The 15324-nt window shown below is 40.4% G+C and overlaps 1 protein-coding gene across 3 annotated transcripts in view; it reads right to left on the bottom strand.

Moving 5' to 3' along the window:
- Window positions 1–776: 776 nt before the first annotated feature.
- Window positions 777–15324, bottom strand: part of LOC123517177 (centrosomal protein of 89 kDa-like) — a 251432-nt gene continuing 236884 nt past the window's right edge. For all 3 annotated transcript variants that reach the window (XM_045277173.1, XM_045277174.1, XM_045277175.1), the window contains 3 exons: window positions 8945–9102; window positions 1125–1252; window positions 777–933 (listed from right to left, as the gene is read on the bottom strand). In XM_045277173.1, the coding sequence (XP_045133108.1) occupies window positions 1183–1252; window positions 8945–9102 (228 nt within the window). In that variant the 3' untranslated portion in view covers window positions 777–933; window positions 1125–1182. The remainder of the gene's footprint in view (window positions 934–1124; window positions 1253–8944; window positions 9103–15324) is intronic.

Here is a 15324-nt window from a genome sequence, read left to right as displayed (position 1 = left end):
CAGGCAAATGGACATCTGGACACTAGAAAGGACAGCTACAAAGATGGGGCCAAAAATAAAGGACTTTCCCTATGAAGAAAGACTGAAGGAAATGAAACTACCAACTTTGAAGGATAGACAGGATAGAAGAGATCTTATAATGATTTTTAAGATAGTGAACCAAATGGAAATGATAGATAGATAAGATCTGGTATCACATACTGAAGATGGAGATAGATGAACAAGAGGACACTCTAAGAAGATCATAGAAATTCAATGTTTAAAAACATTAAAGTTTAGTTTTCCATATAGAACGGTGGATATCTGGAACAGTTTCAGAGAGGAAATTGTAACAGTAGAAAGTGTGCAAAGATTTAAGGGAAAGTTAGATAAAATAATATATGGAGACAAGTCACTATGAGCCCCGCTCAAACCCTGTAATATACAACTAGTTAAATACAACTATGTAAATACAAGCTGTTTCTCTCTCAGCTCTGAGTTGCATGGTGGTCTGTAACCCTTGTTGAGGGAGATTTCTAAAACCCATGGGCTACACCTTCCCAGGATTTGCAAGAGACAAACAAATAAGGGTTCATCTTGTGTAGTGGCAGCGCTAATACTACAAATCCCATTCTGCCTCTTCTGGTGATGATGTGCATGAACAAATGAGAACCAGGCACAAGTTCATGTTAGGAAACATAGTTTGAGATGATCATACCATAGGAACTACCTCTCAATTAATAAAGCAATTCCACATTCTAAAATTTACAAATGTTGTGATAAACAGATATGTGTATAGTGCAATACTTACTTTATTATTTTGTCATTTGTGGAATGTGTACAAATAATTTTGTATCATAATTTCTAGTCTACAATCTAGGTAACTTTCCAGACAGTTGATGTGGAATAGAATAGTGATGATGTCTGACTTCCTTAATAGTGAGTCCCAATAACCTAAGAAGAGAACAGAAAAATTAGTATTCATAATTATCACTCTATAACATAGGTTTTATACTCATTACTTAGGCCAGCTTCAGTTATTTGATGATATCATAGGAAGTAACTCTCAATTCATAAAGCAATTCCACTTTCTAAAGTTTACAAAATGTCGTGATAAAGAGATACGTGTATAATGTAATACTTACTTAATTATCTTATCACTTGTGGAATGTGTACAAACAATTTTGTTTCATAATTTCTAGCCTACAATTTAGGTTGGTGTGGAATAGGATGGTGATAATGTCTGACTTCATTAGTAGTGAGTCCGAATAACCTAAGGAGAGAATAGAAAAATTAGCATTCATAATTATCATTCTATAACATGGGTTTTATATTTATTACTTAGGTTAGCTTCAGTCATTTCATAATAATCTGCCCATCTCATGTCTCTAAAGCTGAACTCTTCTCTCAAACTTTTGCTAAAAACTCCACCTTGGATGATTCTGGGCTTGTCCCCCCCCCCTCTCCTCTTCCCTTTGACTATTTCATATCTTCAATCAAAATTCTATGTAATGATGTTTTCCATGCCTTCACTGGCCTAAACCCTCAGAATGGTTATGGACCTAATGGGGTCCCTCCTATTGTTCTCAAAAACTGTGCTTCCATGTTTGCACCTTGCCTGGCCGAACTCTTTCAATTATGCCTATCGATTACCATCTTTCCTTCTTGCTGGAAATTTGCCTACATTCAGCCTGTTGCTAAAGAGGGTGACTGTTCTAATCCTTAAAACTAGCTTTAATCTCTTGCTTGTTTAAAGTTTTAATCTATCCTCAATAGGAAGATTCTTAAACATCTGTCACTTCACAATCTTCTATCTGATCGTCAGTATGGCTTCCGTCAAGATCGTTTTACTGGTGATGTTCTGGCGTTTGTTAAACCTTTTTATGCAGAGAAGGTTTATTGTCTTTTATCTGTTGTTCAGCCGAGTGGTTTCACTGGTAGTGTTTTGGTGTTCTTAAGCAACCCAGATTTAGAAGGAAAACTCAGAACATAAAAGTTTGTATATCAAGTACAAAACTTACAAAGTGCTCTCCTTACACAACGTACAAGTTCATATGGAAGTGTGTTTTAAACTCGGGAAAGTGTTCGTAATGTCACTGAGTTCACTGAATCATTTAATCCTAGGAGCAGCACAGCTTGGACACACACACACTATTTACACACACCTGTCATACTTCCCAGTCGCCGGCTAATACTCTTACTGCCTCTGCCAGTGCCCGCAGCACCCAGCATTAAGATGCTGACATAAGCGGCATTGGTCATGTGACAGGAAATCTCAACCGGGTGTTTTTATATTGTTCATTACATTTATTTCTCGCTTGTAGTGATACCTAGATAAATTGCATCCTAACTATGGAGATTATATCAATTTGTTTAAATTATCTGAGTCAATCATGAATGCAACAAAATTTGTTGCATTGTTTAGTTTTATAAAATAGAGAAGCACCTGCAACCCCCTTTTTAAGGAAAAGGCGAAGTCAACATTTAGAAGTGTTGCACAACATTATGAAAGATTGCATCAGATTTCTATAATGATTGATATACTTACGTACAATGGGTCCTACCTATCCTATGGCGGTTACACGTTCCTTGCTGAGTCTTGGTCATCCTCTTTTAAAAATTTCGGTGAAACTTTTGCTGTCGCAAAACTATCCTCCTACTGTTTTATTGCAGCCGTGGTAGACAACCACTGTTCTTCTCTTAAATCTATTAACAACATGGTTCCTCAGGATTCTGTCCTGTCACCCACTTTCTATTATTCATTAATGACCGACCTTCTTAACTAAACTTCTTGCCCCATCCACTCCTACGCTGATGATACACCCTACATCTTTCCATGCCCTTTCAGAGACGACCAACTCTTCAGGAAGTCAACTGATCACGCAGGGATGGCACAGAACGCCTTGACTTCTGATCTTTCTAAGATTTCTTACTGGGGTAGAGAAAACGTAATAGTTTTCAATGCTTCAAAAACTCAATTCCTCAATCTATCAACTCGACACAACCTTCCAGACAACTGTCCCCTATTCTTAAATGACACTCAACTGTCTTCCTCTTCCACACTGAATATCCTCGGCCTGTCCTTTACTTATAATCATAACTCGAAACTCCACTTCTCATCTCTTGCTAAAACAGCTTCTATGAAGTTATGCGTTCTGTGGTGTCTCTGCCAGTTTTCTCGCCCCTTCAATTGCTAACTGCATAAGGGCCATATCCGTCCTTATAAGGAACACTCTTCACATGTTCAGGGGGTTCCATTCATACAGTTTTATTAGATGGGGTGGAATCAAAAGCTTTTCATATCATCAACTCCCCTCTTCTAACTAACTATTTTCAGCCTCTTTCTCACAGATGAAATGTTGCATCTCTTTCTATCTTTTATAGCTATTTTCATGCTAACTGCTCTATTAATCTTGCTAACTGCATGCCTCCCGTCCTCCTGCGACATGGATGCACAAGGCTTTCTTCTTCCTCCCATCCCTATTCTGTCCAATCCTTTAATACAAGAGTTACCCAGTATTCTCAATCATTCATACCTTTCACTGGTAAACTCTGGAACTTCCTACCTGCATCGGTATTTCCATCTTCCCAAGACCTGACTTCTTTGAACAGGAAGGTTTCAAGACATTTATCCCTGGCTTTTGGCAGATTCTTTCCGATTTTTTGGGGGAAACTGCAGTTCCAGTGGGCCTTTTTATCTAAAATTTTGTTACCCTTGGCAGCTTTCCCTCTTACGTAAAAAATGAAATAAAATCTGCTTTGTTACAAAGATATATACAACTTGAATGATTTTTTTTTTTCTAAATCTATCCTTTCGACCTTATATTAGGTCATCTTTCATTGGTTTAAAGGCATTCTATCTACCAATTTGCAATATTTAGCATACAATTCTTACCATCTTCGCTTTACATGACGAAACCATCACAATATATGTTCTCATCAGTGTTGTTAGTTTCTTATTCACCTTTCAAAAGTTCTTTTAAGTATATTAATTTTCGTCGCCATATTACATAAACCTTAATTCTCATGGCGTGTATACATCACCATATGTATGACCAAGAAAGCCTCTAATTCTTTGTGAAGGGATCCATTCCTAGTATTCGGCCAGCCAATCTAACTCACTATGAGGCACATCAATCATACCACTCTGACACCATCATTAGCACATTCAAGGGATTAATTTGTAATACCAATGCTTTATGTCTTTGGCTTCATTGATCTGACCTCAATTACACAGCCAGAACAATTACTCAACAACTGATTACTTCCACATCATAAATCAAGATTTTTTTTTTTTTTTATACAAGGTATCCAGCAAGTTAAGGTACTATGTACTTCACGATTTGATAGTTCATGTAATTTTAAGTAAAAAAATATTTTAGAGGCATATGCTTTGTTTAGGTATTTTAGAGAGAAATTAATATGTAAGTTGTGTGGCACAGGAACTGCTCTCTTGGGTGAGCCTCCCCTTCTTTCATTTCTCAACAGCTAGGTACATACACACTCAAGTGGTGCTGCACAGTATTAAGTGATATATATATATATATATATATATATATATATATATATATATATATATATATATATATATATATATATATATATATATATATATATAAGATGACGGAAGCAGTACATATCTACTCAGAAAAACCTACCATCAACATACAACAGCAGCCAGAATCATCGTTACCATCCCAGCGACAGCCACACGGAGCTGTAGCCGGCTGCTCATTGGCCGCTTCAGACGAAACTCGATCCGCGCTCTGATTGGCTACTTGACGCGACTACCTGCTTCCGCCGCATATATATATATATATATATATATATATATATATATATATATATATATATATATATATATATATATATATATATATATATATTTTTTTTTTTTTTTTTTTTTTTTTACAATCTATGCAATTAAAGCCTTAGAGAAAACAGTTACCAATGGACAATTTATTTTTTCTATATTTTAATATGGGTCAGTAAATGAAATGTAGAAGTAACACAGTAATACAGTGGATGTTGAGTGCTTCTATTTATAAATGGTAACTCACCAACTTCATGATGGTTCCATGGTGTTTCTGCCGCACCTGTAAATGTCTCTTTAGATTATTTTATATTCTTTCTAAGTGATATTGAATCGTGCAATGTTCCATGAATTTTGCCTATCTATGCATTAGTACATTTGTGTTTGTATTTGTGTACTGAATATGATATCGTTTTGAGCTGTTCCCATACATTTAGTTGTTGCAAAAGTACTAGAGAATCATTCTCTTTCAAAGCAATGCCAATACACTCTGTAGAATACTCTGCTATCTGGATATCTGTATCTGTATTCTGTTGTTGCAGCCTAGATACTTCCATCATAGAATGAATATCATGTCATTTCATCACATGAATATTATGTCATGAATGTCATGTCTGAATACTCAATGTTATTGAAAGCGAAAGGCATCTTCACTGTAGCAAAAAGATGTAGTGGAAATCAGTTGATTCATGAGGCTTGTCACTAAGGTATCAAAAACATCAACTGATAAGTGTTGAGGAATGACAAATGCAATGAGTTGCCATGTATATATAAAAAGTACCACCTAGCAACTATTGTATTGCTGTGGTACCTGTGTATTTTTTACAATAACACATACAAATAATTTCATTTGTCATTTGTTGTCCTGTAGGGGCTGCTGTGGAACCATGCGTGCTTTGGGGTCCGAGGGGTCTCCAAACGCACGGGTTCAAATACTGTCCACGGTCCGAGTATTGGTTGGGATTCCTCACTCGGGCAATAGTTTCCTAGCAGGTGGGCTTTAAGATAGGAGGTAGGTACTTCAAAAAGTACCCTGTTTAGCTCATATTTTCCCGTCAAAAGTCCACATGGTATATATATATATATATATATATATATATATATATATATATATATATATATATATATATATATATATATATAAAGGCTTTGACTACATTGATGGTACATAATAAAAAAAAATTAATGCCATGTGGTGTTACTCGAGTAGGCTACATAGCCAGCCAATAAGGGAAGGAAGGAGGTGGAGGCCCACCTAGGTGAGTGGTTCTCACAACACACAATTTACATGTTAATTTTTTTGTAAAATAAAGCAAAATACAGCATATATGTATAAAATTGTTTTCAACTAAATATTACTTGAACTATCAAAACCCTGTATTTCAACTTGCTGACATCTCAGGGTGTGATGCACATGCACACATATTCATAAGATATAATTCCTAGGATTCCTAGTGAAATTATGCAAATCAGTACATAGGTGGTTAAATTAATTTACCACAACTAAAAAAAAAAAAAAAAAAAAGTGTTTAAACTGCACATGGATTAGTTTCAAGTTAGTATTGGTGGCAGGTCGGTCACCCACAACCCAGAAGAAGGGAGACAACGATAGCTACGACCATTTTTTGTTAACACCTGGAGACATGGTCCAGTTCAGATTTTTTTTTCCATTAGGCACTTGTAAACTCTAAGGTATTGTTTGACTAGTGATAATGTTTATAGCAAAGTAGAAGACTGACATATATTAGTGGTGCTGATACACTGAGAACAGGTCATTCATGTTAAATATGTTCATTGGAATACTACAAACAGTTCGAGATATAGGCCTGGAGTGTATCCAACTAATGGTCTGAGATAGCTAGGTAGCTAGGTTTGTGTAACTGTTCCTTGCAAGAGGCTACACTTTGGCTTTTTGTCCGAAGGTGGTGATGGTGAGTGCTTACTGTGTATATTATGATTTGTATTCATGTATTACAAAAAATAATGAAAAGAACAAAGCAGAAATAAACACCATGGTGGACAAAGGAGCTGAAAGAGACTGCCTGAAAGAAAATGCAAGCCTTCCAGAAATGGATGAAGACAAGGCAGCCAAAAACAGAGCAATATATGTAGATGAAAGGAAGAACACTGAAGATGTTTAAAAGTACAAGAGATCTAGAGGACGATGTGAATGGAACAAAGCTGTTATATAACATGGCAAAAAATTACAGAATAAAACAAATAGGTACAACCTACATAATCAACAAAAGAAAATGGAACCCTGCAATTAGAAGAACAAATTGCAAGTTGGTGGAAAGACTACTTTGAACAACAAAGAGTATCAGCAAACAAGAAGTGAAAGCAGCGCTCAGCAGAATGGAAAATGAAAAGGAAGGAGGCTGAAATATGTAAAATAGGTGGAAATGAGATGATCCAATGGTTATTATCTAACACATTCAAACTATCATGTTGTTACATAAGGGGTGTTTTAGTTACCCACCCTCTCCTGTGATAGGGCCTTTAAGTAAGAGAATGAGAGTGTGGAGAGGGTACATTTCTTTCCCTCGGAACTAGAATTATTTATTTATTTTTATGCCAGTTTCCTTGACTCTTTATGTTGTCTAAATGTATTGCCAATAAATAACTTTCTGGCTGGGTGCTGTAGGTATGATTGATGTTCAGAAGAGTAAGGAGGTGCAAGTTGGCACTATAACATGTTGGGGGGAGAGTTGCGGTGTTTAGTCCCACCAAACTTGTAGTAAATTGTCTTAAAAAAATAAATTGTCTTAGAGAAGACTTGGTTTCTCTGATCCACACTGCTTTTAGAATAGTCTTAAAGGACAAGATACTGCTCAGGACTGAAGTTGGCGAATAAACTACTTCTGGAGAATAATAATTGTCACCAGAGTTAGAAAGACATAAGTGCCTAAGGGAAGCTTTATACCGCTGGAGTTTCGTACTCCGGTCCATGCTGTCTACTAGCTTGGGGCGTCGCCAGAAACGAGGCTGCTCACTGCCTGCCCCACCCACCGTGAGGATACAGAAAGGTGAGGGGGCACAGCACGCCACCCAGGAGCTTCGGCAGGAGCGTTTCCTCGCTGGCAGCCTACAGGAGGACCCAGGATACATCCTGTGTCGAGCCTCCGTGTGGCTCACGCAGATGTAGTGTTGCGTGTACCCTCCCCAGCCTCCCCTGCCTTGCCACGTATGTGGGGGACAGCAGTGAAGGGGGGACGGTGGCGTAACAATATGAACAAGAATAAACAGCCGAGGAGTAGTAAATTTGATGCTTCCTGATTTGATTACTCACAGATTTTCAGCAGTGGATATAAATAATAGTAAATATTAAGAAAAAAAAATACAGTAGAACCTCAGTTCAAAAAGGCCGAAGTGCACAAAGAAATCGGTTGATAAAGCAATTTTTTTTAGAAAATTTGTCTTGGTCTGCAGATGAAAATTTAGTACATGAATAGAGTTAATGGCCTTAACGCAAGGTAGTGTTCCCATTTTAGTGCGAAACGCGTAATGTTTAGCGTGTTCAAAAGTGGATCAGCGTTTTTTTTTTTTTTTTTTTTTAACTGGTCCTACCGCTATTTTTAGCGCGAAATTACAATGGAGTAAGGAAACATTATTCTACACTCTTTAAATATACAAATTAATTTCAATATTATTCATTTACTAAGTGTGAGAGGCATGTCACCGCCGTACGTGTCTTGCTTCCTGTACATCGCCTGACGCGTAGGCACCAGCGAAGTATATTTGCCTAAGGATAAAAGTATCACTGAGTTTGCAGAAGGAAGCACTAGTAGTTCACAAGATCAGGAAGGCGAGACTAATTTTTAGACTATCAGATTGGATAGCGATTGATTGAAAATGCAGTATTAAGAGTATATTCATTCCTCTGTCTTTTGTAAAGTAATTGTTGATTTTAGCCATTAATAACATAGTCTAACCTTAGTGTTCGTATCTACAGACAATCGGCTTCATTAAACCAATGTTCCCCCTTTTAGTCAGCAGTACTGAGATATGAGTATACTTTGGCTTTGTACCTTCCTTGCTTTCTATATTCTTGTATCTTTTGTTTTCATTTCAGCTTATTTCTTGGGTAATTTTTTTTTTTTTTTTTTGCATATGAAGACATCTGTTTAGATATTTGCATAATATAATACTTACTTGTAGTCTGAAATGAGGGAAGCAATTGTATTGTCCTTTGTGGCCAACAGACTCCGTAGGTGCGAAGACTCTCTAGCAGAGCGTTTCCATGCTGCTCTGGCTGCCTTCATGGCGCCATCCCTCTCTGCCACTCGACCACTCCACACAAGGTGCTCCTCCTGTTCAATCAAAATATTCAAAATGAAAAGTAGTATGTGTATTTACCTGATTGTAATGAACATGAGAGAAGATATGCTTATGTTGTCCCATGGTGTCTAACATAGCCTTAAATTCATGTATCATAACTGCACACACGACTTCCTAATTCATGCCATATATACTCAACCTTCTGTTATCACACCTTACTGATGCATCTATCACTGTGTGATAACCAAAATCACGATAGCCGAAGAGAAGAACCCATGGTAATAATTCAAATTAACACAAGGACCTCCAAGCTGTCTTTTTTTTTTTTTTTTTTTTTTGGTTTTACCAAAATTTTATTATATGATAGTATAAAAATTAAGAAATATAGGATTTTTTATTGTAAAATCCACTTACCCATAATTATTAATTACTGCTTACAAACCCCATTCCAACAGCAAAACCTACACCGTGAAAAACACCTCAAGAAAAAAGAAACGAAAGAAATGTTTAAGTGCGCTTTCTCATTTGCTATGAGAAGACACCCAGCCCATTTTCTACTTCCATGTACCAACCATCAGGCTGATTCCCTCATATGCCTCTAGCATAAGAGATCATAGAAGAGAGGGAGGAAGGGAAACCCAATTATAATTAATAATTATGGGTAAGTATGTAGATGAAAATGGATTTTACATTAAAAAATCCTATTTGTTATTACATATACTACTACCCATAATTATCAATTATTGCTTAAGAACTGAATCCCAAGTATAGGAGGGAGGATGACCTCAGCCCTAAAAAACAACTTTCACTCCCCAAGACACACATCCTTACAAACCCAAAACGTACATGGTGGAGGCCATATCCTGAGCTGGATGCAGCACTTGTATCCCATGACAGAGGGACAAACCAGAGAAGTGAGAAGATCATCATAAATTTCCCCACGAGAACGGTCCAATGACCCCGAGCCCCATAGAGGACAATAGTACATAGAACCGTATGTATTGAATTATCCTGAGAGTGATGCAACAAGGCACAGAGAAAAGTTATCCAAATACCAATGAGTAATATCCCTAAGATAAAAAGAAACAAAAGTGGACATACCCTTCCAGGTTCCTGCCCGAAAAACAGCAGGAATACTCCGAATATTCTTGAACAAAGCACTCGTCGCCAATGCTCTAACTTCATGTACTCTCAACCAAACCAAGTGCATGTCTTCCTCAGAAATATCCTCATTTGCAAGCTGGATAACCTGACATATCCTGTGAGAAATAATATGAGGGTGAACCACACGCCGAGGCTCAGTAACAGTAAAGAAAAAAAAAGGTGAGAGCATCTAGGACGACAATCCCTGGTCTTACAAAGGTACTCCCTGATGGCTCTGACTGGTCACAAAAGCTTGTCCCCTTCTGAGTCACGAACGTATTCTGTAAGAGCAGGAATGGTAAAGTCATACTGAGATTCATCACCTGGGAGTTGAGTCTTCACTAAAAAATAAGAGGCTAAAGAAAAAGTCATAGAAGACCAACCCTTAGAGCAAAAAACTTCAGCTGAAAGCCCATGCAGTTCACAAACTTGGCAAGCAGACGCTAAAGCCAAAAGAAAAGAAGATTTTAGTGCAACATCCCTCAATGAAGTCAAATGAAGAGGCTCATATGGGGACTTCATTAATGAACTTCAAACTAAGGACAAATCCCACACAGGAATGCGTGGTGAACAGGGAGAAGCCAACTTGGCAAATCCCCAAAACAGAGCTGACAGATCCTAATCTTGTGAGATATCCAAGCCAGGCTGCCAAAAAATGGAGGCCAAAGCTGAATGATAGCCTCTAATGGACAGTAAGAGCAAATGCTTTGTGTCCTAAAGAAAAATAAAAAAAAAAGTCTGCTAAGTCCATTACAAAGGTTGAAAGAGGATGGCAATCCCTCGACTCACACAAACCACAGAAGACAGACCACTTTTGCCTAATAAACTCTGGCAGAGGACTGCCTGACCGGACAGGCCAAAAATCAAGCAACCTTCCGCGAAAAGCCTCTCTTTCAGAAGAGACGCTGGAGATTCTCCTCATGTAAAGGTGAAGAGCCCCTACAGACTTATGAAAGAAGTGGCAATGAGGCTGGCAGAGCAGAGAGGATGGTCCACTAGCAGACTCAGAAGCGAAGAAACCAGTCTGCCTAATGCCACCGTGGGACAATCAGAGTCACGCGAACACAAGTGGACCCTCTGATCTGATCCAGCACCCGACGAATCAGAGAGAATGAGGAAAGGCGTACAGATCCAAGCCCTTACATGGAAAAGCAAATGCGTCCTCTTTTCAAGCTCCCAGGTTTGGCAGGGGAGGCACATACCGAGGTGATATATAGCAGTTTCAAACAGATCCACCTGTGGCGCACCCCACACCTAGAAGATCTGCCTGCACACTACTGGATGTAGGGTTCATTACGACCCTGCACACTCGCGACTGAGGACGTCCACCAGTGCATTGTGCAGTCCCAGCACGAACCTGGGGCAAAGAGAGACCTAACTGTCCTCGCACCACAAGAGAATGTCCCCCCCAGACCCGACAGAGACTCGGACCGAGTGCCCCCATAAATAGGCCACCACTGTCAAATTAGCTGACATGAGAGACACCACCGTGTCCGATAATTTCTGCTGAAAGGACCTCAGAGCCTGGAAAACAGTTATCATCTCTAGGTGGTTGATGTGAAACCTCTGCTCCTGTGGACATCACAACCCTGAGACGAGAGAGTCCCCCAAATGAGCACCCCAACTGTGAAGGGATGTGTCAGAAAACAGAGGCTGTTCCAGAGGAGTCATCACAAAGGGAGCTCTCCTGAGAAGATGACCTGCATCCATCCACCAGGAGAGATCTGCTAGACACAGCTGGGAAGGAGGAACTCGCCACCAGGGTGAGTCCAATGCTGCCCTCCAGTGTGTTTTCAGGCACCAATGAAGGGACTGAGAGCGTACCCTGTCGCCTAGGACCAGCCTCTCCAGAAAAGCCAAATGACCTAGGAGTTACCTCCATAGAGACACCGAAGGGGCTCTGTCCTCTAAAAACTCTGTGCCACTGACAGAAATCAGCTGACCCTTTTGGTGATGGAAAAACAAGAGCTCTCACTGAATCCAGCACCATGCCCAAGTACTACTTCCTTTTTTTTTTTTTTTTTTTTTTTATTTATACCATGTGGGCTTTTCACAGGAATTTATGGGCTAAAGGGGGTACTTTTTAGGGTACCTCCTATCTCAAAGCCCACCCGCTAGGAAACCGTTGCCCTGAGTGAGGAAGCCCAACCTGCACTCAGACCGTGGACAGGATTCGAACCCGTGCGCTTGGAGACCCCTCGGATCCCAAAGCACGCATGGTTCCACTGTACCACGGCGGCTGGGTACCGAGTTTGATTTGGGCAGATTTATCTGAATATCCAATTGAGCACACAGTCACAAAACAGCCCAGATGGCGCCTATGCACCCATGGAAAGTGGGCCCTGTGACCAGCTACTCGTCCAGGTAACGTCGCAAGGAGATATCATGTCGATGAGCCCACGAAGACACTGGTGCCATCATCTTGGTAAAGACCTGTGGGGCGGTGGCGAGGTCAAAACAAAGAACTCTGGAAAAACTTGCCTAGCCAAAGAAATTCCAGGTACTTGCAAGAACGAGGGTGAATTGGAACTTGGAAATACGCATCCCTCAGATCCAGAGACACCATCCAATCCCCCAACTTGATGGACTCCAAAACTGATGCCATCATCTCCATCTGGAAGGGGCTGACCAAGAAAAACTTGTTCAAAGCTGAGAGGTCGAACACAGGTCACAGGTCTCCAACCCCCTGTTACTTTGGGTACGAGGAACAGACAGGCATAAAAGCATTCTAGTTTCCCAACTACAAGCTCTATGGCCCCTTTGCCCAACATGTCCTGCACCACTAAGTCTATGGTTACATGAAGATCCGACTTCTCTGCATAACTCACAAACTCTATGGGTCTGGCAGACAAAGAGTGGGACGCAAAAAGGGGAGAACATACCCATAACACAAGAACTTTCACTACTCTCTTGCCTCAACCTCCATCCACTCTCTCCAGTGCCACTGCAGGCAAGTACCCACAAGCACAGAAGGCCAAACTACTTTCCTAGCAAGTTCTACTTCGGCTATGGGATCCTCCAATGTGAGAACTCCTGGCCCAAAAGGATCCCTCTGTAGCGGTGGACCTGGGGACAGAAACCAATGAAGAGGCACTAAGAAACGTAACCCTCCTCGTCTGCCCTTTTATCTTGCTCCCACGAGGCGCAGAGGCTGAACCCCAAAAAGAAGAGGCTAACCCCCATACCTCAGAAGAGAGTTCACCTTGCTGTGAAGCCAAGTGCTCAGTGTCCTTCACTCTGGCCCCCACAGTTGGGTCAGAAAGCATGTCAGAAAAGGGAAAAGAAAGAAGCTGGCGCTTCTTCCTGTCAGAAAAGGTATGAGGTGAACGAATCCACTACAGCCTGGTTTCGTAACATAAGGAGTCTACAACGTAGCTCCTCAGCAGGACGAAAAATGTCCTTATTAGCCTTGGCCATTGCCGACAGAAATGCCAAAACATCCTGCTGAGCCAAAGACATGTAAACCCTGTGACAGCAAAGAGGTGAATGAGGGAATCAGCCTGATGGGTGGTACCCAAGGAATATACAAGAAGTTGTGGTGTGGGCTAAAGTTTGGAAGACAGCGACGGTGCTGCCATCTATTGGTAGTGAGCATTTTTATAGAAAACATTTTCAAGAGTAGAGTGTTATTGTATTCAAGCGTGAGGTGGGCGGTGTGGCGGATAGCCACTATAGTCCGACACAAATATAAAGGCCGCTGAGGGGAGAGACCTATCGGGAATTCCCCGGTTGCGGCGTCGCCAAACGTCGCAGCCCCAATTATAGGATTAACACTGAAGTGTGGAGAAATGCCCATCTCTCCCGCTCTCTCTCTCTCTCTCTCTCTCTCTCTCTGTGGCTTGTGTTACGGCCCGCCCGTAACATACATTACTACCATCACCTCCTCCGCTTGTTACCTCGTTCGCCACCTCTCCGCCTCCCCTTCCACGTCACCGTTTCATGAACCCTCCACGTCACCGTTTCATGAAGCCCCGCTACTGGCCCGAAGTTGGATTCACGCGGCCCCTTTCGACTCAATCGAAAGTGTTGAGCCAGCTCTTGGCTTTCTGGATTGGAAGTTGAGATCCAAGCCTCAACCAGTGAACACAACACCTCTTGGGTCTACCGTGGGATCAACCATCACCCAGCATTTCACCACTGCGACACCGCATAAGTATCACTTCCCCTTGTCCGTGTTTTCCACATTGCCTCTATATAGGATTAGGATTATTGTTAGGTATTAAGTTGGGTTCTTTATTGTTGTATTTATTACTGTGTTATATGTATATGTGTATGTCATTTTCCTGTGTTTCATGTTATATATCGGTGTTTCATGTTTCTTGTTATATATGTGTCAATTTCATTATGGGTTATTAAAATAGCTTTTTAAAGTGACCCCCTTTTGCATTTCCTCACCAGTTGAACCTGCAGTGTTTTTCTTTTATTGTTATTGTTCACCGGCTCCCCGATGCCAATCTTACCAGTTTAACCGGTGAACGTAACAATTGGCGACCGTGACAGGACACTTATAACCCATGTTCAGTGTTCCATTTTTCCAGTGACTTTTTTTTCTGTGATTGCTTGTGTTTCTGTGGTGTTGTGACTCTGATGTGTTTTTTTTCTGTGACTTACTCTGCGTGTGGTTTAAATTTACCTTTGTGCGATCAAGTGGCTCCTTTTGGGTTAAACGTGCTTCGTGACTTTCATTGGTATCGCATAGCAGTGGTAGAGCAGGAAACCAGGTAGAAAGGCGTGTTCACCGATAGCACTTATCTCTATTTTTGCACATAGGCAGGTGTGTAATAAGTGTTATCCAAGTGTTGGGATCATCATATGTTCATGCGAACCCTCAATCCCTCACTTCGCGGATAATTTTTCTCGCTAGTTAGAATCGGCCATTTTAACTAGTCTCTCAGACTAATCCGCCTCCTTATCAATAACAAGTCTCAGTACAATTCGCTCCTCACTCTCAAGTCTCGTAACTAGAGTAATCCGGATCCCTCTTAATGCCGTAACTCTCTAGTTTACCCTCATTAGTGATTGTACTCATAAGTGTTTACTTAAGTATAATCTAGGTAATTTCCAAGGTTGCCTTTATTATCACTCTGCCAAGTTCCTCACTTAAGTAATTC

This window comes from Portunus trituberculatus, chromosome 41, assembly GCF_017591435.1.
Source record: "Portunus trituberculatus isolate SZX2019 chromosome 41, ASM1759143v1, whole genome shotgun sequence".
Lineage (NCBI taxonomy): Eukaryota > Metazoa > Arthropoda > Malacostraca > Decapoda > Portunidae > Portunus > Portunus trituberculatus.
The sequence above is the reverse complement of the archived record's forward strand: the minus strand, read 5'-3'. Positions and strand labels throughout refer to the sequence as shown.